General features: G+C 42.3%; 1 protein-coding gene across 1 annotated transcript in view; it reads left to right on the top strand.

The window, feature by feature from the left end:
- The first annotated feature begins 707 nt into the window (after window positions 1–707).
- cnot10 (CCR4-NOT transcription complex, subunit 10) overlaps window positions 708–4,632 on the top strand; it is a 16,574-nt gene continuing 12,649 nt past the window's right edge. Inside the window, exons 1-10 of the mRNA XM_030781808.1 lie at window positions 708–760; window positions 1,307–1,401; window positions 1,501–1,662; window positions 1,857–2,007; window positions 2,425–2,564; window positions 3,239–3,316; window positions 3,490–3,573; window positions 3,834–3,951; window positions 4,136–4,285; window positions 4,598–4,632. The exon at window positions 4,598–4,632 is cut by the window's right edge and continues 168 nt beyond it. Coding sequence (XP_030637668.1) covers window positions 742–760; window positions 1,307–1,401; window positions 1,501–1,662; window positions 1,857–2,007; window positions 2,425–2,564; window positions 3,239–3,316; window positions 3,490–3,573; window positions 3,834–3,951; window positions 4,136–4,285; window positions 4,598–4,632 — 1,032 coding nt within the window. The 5' untranslated portion in view covers window positions 708–741. The remainder of the gene's footprint in view (window positions 761–1,306; window positions 1,402–1,500; window positions 1,663–1,856; window positions 2,008–2,424; window positions 2,565–3,238; window positions 3,317–3,489; window positions 3,574–3,833; window positions 3,952–4,135; window positions 4,286–4,597) is intronic.

The raw sequence follows: 4,632 nt of genomic DNA, 5'->3' as shown, positions 1-4,632 counted from the left end.
GTTCCATGTTAGGCTTTCAATTAATTATTATTATTATTATTATTATTATTATTATTATTATTATTGTTGTTGTTGTTGTTGTTGTTACATTTCATGCATGGCATATGTTCTTCATTAGAACAGTGCGTCTGAAAACACTTATGCCAGCAGTTTTTTTTTTGTTGTTGTTGTTAAAGTAGTTTTCAGTAGAATGAAACAAAACAAAGCAATAAATCTTATTTAAGAGGAGCTAAAGGGAACTGCCTGAGAGTATAAGTTAATGTTACTTCAAGGCACGATTTCTTCGTCAGAGGGATATCATTAAGCTGAAGGACAGCAGCGCTGAAAGACACCGTTAGATCGCCCTTAAAAAAAAAAAGATACGAACGTTCTTTCCTCGCAATATTGTCCCCAATTAATAAAAAGAGAACTGTCAGAAGAGTGTTGACATCTAGAGGCCATGCAACGAATTTCAACTGTAGAATCCTGCCTCGTGCAGTTGTTCTCCACGTCAGTAGGTGGCAGCCATTCTGTGGTCTATGTGTTTTACCTTCAGTATTTTTCATATGGGGTGACTGGGTAATTTTAATGGCGGAAATCTGAATTCAACGAAAGTAACTGCGTCTAACTACTGAAATTCTCAACAGCAAGATATCTGCCTCTTGAAAAAAATCCGTGCACTTTTTCAAAGGATCGTCTTGATATTCTACCTGTCTTCTTTCTTTCAAGGAAATACATCTTCACTGGCGCCAAATCTCGAGAATGGCAGAAAACACTTCAGGTGAGAAATGATTTTGTTGTTAGCTACTCAGTTAGCTATGCTAGCTTTGCTAACTGTCAGACAGTTCTGGTCTAAATTAAGTTCTGAGCAGCTTTGCTGACACTGAATGAGTGTGTTCCTCATTGCAATATTCGAAATCCCTTGCTTTATTTTCCATATCACACTTGAAAAGAGACTTGTTTTACGCAGAGTTGACAACCGGCTTACAGCTGTTTGCTATCAAGCCGCGCTAAAAAAGATAGCCATTTAGAAGAAGTTAATCTAGAGACTGACAGGTTTGTCCTGCTCCTCATTTGGGGAACTGTGAACTGTCAAATAATGTTAACGTCTGTGGTTAAAACATTCAACAATGTAGCCTTTACTGACACTTAAAACAGGTTTTGACTCAGGGTATGTGTATTGTAGTTCAGCTCAGATTAGTCATGCTCTCAAAAAGATGTATCCAAAACCGTGTGATTTCAACTTAAAGTCAACCGTGCCGCTATACTGTTCATCTGAAATGTCTCAAACGGTGGCATTAATTATAAAAATCTCCATTATTTAAAGACCAATCCGCTGACACGAAGCATGACAACACGTCTTCTCCTGGGATTTCAGATCAAGAGAAAGAAATAGCTGCGAACGCGTTTGAAGCATTTACGGTAATCGGTCTTGATGCATATCTTTTAAATAGGAATCGTGTACAGTTAGTCCACGTATTCTCCAACTGTTGCTCCCACTGAAATGTGTTGCCTTTCTAGGCTGGAAACTACGACGAATCCTTGAAACATCTTGACAACCTTCAAGAGCTAAATAAAGAAGATTACAAAATCGCCATGAATAAAGCTGTCGCGGAATTTTATAAAAGTGGGCAGACTACCACGGGCACATTGAAGCAGACATTGATGACTTTGAAAAACCAGGTACCAGATGAACAGATGAGATTGCTCATACTTGCTGTGTTTCAGTGACTTGCATCAGATGTAAGCAGTCATGGAGGAGAATGTTACTGCTTTTGTTTGAAATGCATCAATGGTACGATAGGACCAGGAAATAATCTTACCAGGTCTGGTGTACTTTTTTGCTCTTAATGATACTAGCGTGTCCCTCTGCCCAGGTGCACACAGCTGTAGAAGATATTGACGGTCTGGACGACGTGGAAAACAGTATACTTTACTACAATCAAGCCATTATACACTACCACATGCGGCAGTACTCTGAGGCCATTTTAATAGGAGAGAAGCTTAACCAGTTTTTGGAACCGTTTGGTATGTCTGTCAAAAAAAATTGTATCTTGATGGTACAACATGTTTTTTTTTTTTTGGATGAGGGTGCAGAGTTTTGATGAAACCAAACTGGAATTCCACAGCCCATATAAGTGCTAAGATCAGTTTTTGTCTTTCTTAATGCCTACTAATAGAATCATATTGACTGAAAAGAACTGATTCTAGATCAGCACTCTTCCTCTGAGGCACATGGTAGTACATGGACTGAGATCTTCATGTGTTTATCAAATCATCGAAGTCCTCAGAACATACCTGATTGTCGGTCCTGCATGGGGCCACTCAGCTGTGTCCTTACTCTGTCGTCAGCAGTTCAAACAGCATGGTTTATTTTTTTTAATCAGTCTATCAGTTGATAGAGTGAGCCAGTTTGGCATTGTTTGATGGTCTGTCTTGTCCTAGAAGAGAAGTTTGCTCAGGCTGTCTGCTTCCTGCTGGTGGATCTTTACCTCCTCACCTTCCAGCCCGAGAAAGCTCTTCACCTGCTTGCCATGCTGGAGAAACTCACAGTGCAAGGCAACAACAAAAACGGCAAAGGAGAGGTACCTTGTCAAAAAAAAAACTTGTCAGTCTGAACGGGGAGGGGGAGGGGGGGGTTGTCATGGCTAGAGGGCAAGTGTGTTTGGGAACTTCATGAAGACCAGTCAGTTTACCTCTGGCTGTCTCTTATGGTGCGAATTTTCCAATCTCATGTGGATCTAATTCAGTTGTTAAACACAGTTGGCCCTCCACATTCGCGGGGGTTGCAGAGCCCCCCCAAAACAATACACTGTACTGCATTTGTGACTTACTAAACTTTTTTTTAGCTTTATTTACATTTTCTAGTCTTCACGCGTGGTCCGCAGTAGGCCACCAAACTCCAAAAAAATACCCGTTTAATTATTGCTAACAAACTCACGAATACTCAAGTCCACATAAGTTAAACCCGCGAAAGCCGAGCTTCGACTGTGGTTAAATTCCCACTCCCTGTCCAGCCTTCTTGAGCTGGTCCTAAAAAGAAAGCCTGTAAGAGCACATTCCTGTTTGTGCAACCAAACCTCACCTGCACCTGTGTTCTCTGTGATCACTGATTAAGCTAAGACGCTGCATGTCTCATTTTTTTCATGTGTTTTGCTACATCAGCTCAGTGCTTGTAGTAATGTGAGACAGCTTCAGATATGGACATTTTCTGTTGTTGTTTTTTTTCATGTGCATCACGTCTCATCATTCTTAACAGGCCACAAACAAAGACACAGCCAATCAGAAAGCGGAATTCACTGCCATGGTTGAGGCGGCTAAATCCAAAATTCATCAGGTAAGTGGACAGCATTCAGCACACAGCAAATCACTGCTGAGAGCTTTTGACTGAAGAGTCTGTTTTTGTGAGTCAGTAGACACAAAGATTCAGATTATATTCACATTAACCTCTTTGAATCCTCCATGTGTGTGTTTGTTTGTTTGTTTGTTTGTTTGTAATGGATTCTGCAGTATAAAGTACGGGCCTACATTCAGATGAAGTCTCTCAAAGCCTGCAAAAGAGAAATCAAGTCTGTTATGAACACAGCTGGAAACGTGAGTCACTGTCTCTTATGCCTGCTATGCCTGGACATGAGTCCCTGAGAATAACGCCATGTAACCCAGATTACTAATACTCAGATTTACTGGTTAATCCCTGTGACATTTCTAAATTTCACTGTATGTCCGTGGATGAATTAGAGGTTGACTTTTCAGTCGTCCTTAGATACTTCTACAGATGCACTCATGTATAGAGAGGCAGGGGTGTCATTTTGGATTCAGAGACATGTCCTGATTGTGGCGTGTTGTTTTCGCAGTCAGCTCCGTCGCTGTTTCTCAAGAGTAATTTTGAGTATCTGAGGGGAAACTACCGGAAGGCCGTCAAACTCCTCAACAGCTCCAACATGGCCGAGCACCCTGGAGCCCTAAAGACAGGTACCACCTCTCAACCCCGAAGGCAGCTGGCTTTCAACCCGATTATTCTGTAGGAAGATTTATTCTATGAACCGTATTCTATAAACCGTGACGGATCACAGGAAGGCAGAGTCTCGTGCTGGCTGTGTGCTGTTTGGCTCCTGTCAGTGTAGTCTCTCTTTGATTTCTCTTGTCTCCTGGCCAGGTGAATGCGTGCGCTGCATGTTCTGGAATAATCTGGGCTGTATCCATTTCGCCATGGGCAAACATAACCTGGGAATCTTCTACTTCAAAAAAGCCCTGCAGGAAAACGATCACACGTGTGCCCAGCTAGGGGACAGCAGCAACGGCCAGTGTGAGTCAGACACGCACACACTCGCACTCACACACGCACACGCACACACTCACACACACACTCGCACACACACACACACTCGCACTCACACACGCACGCACACACACACACACACACAGCAGTCTTTGTGTCCTTGTCTTCCCTGCCGTTCCTGTCTGTTTGTAGAGACCAATGTTTTTCGAAGAGCTTTCGTTTTTTGTCTGTAACATCTGGTCTTTGGAAATGTATGGTTCATGTTCGTGTCACCGTCAGGTTCCCACAGAGGTGCATGTCAAAGGTGTGAGAGGTTTTTTTCCTCTTGTGTTTTGACAGCTAAGAAGTTCACGGGCATCCCTATGTGTGCCCTG

Source organism: Chanos chanos, chromosome 8, assembly GCF_902362185.1.
Source record: "Chanos chanos chromosome 8, fChaCha1.1, whole genome shotgun sequence".
Taxonomy (NCBI): domain Eukaryota; kingdom Metazoa; phylum Chordata; class Actinopteri; order Gonorynchiformes; family Chanidae; genus Chanos; species Chanos chanos.
The sequence above is the reverse complement of the archived record's forward strand: the minus strand, read 5'-3'. Positions and strand labels throughout refer to the sequence as shown.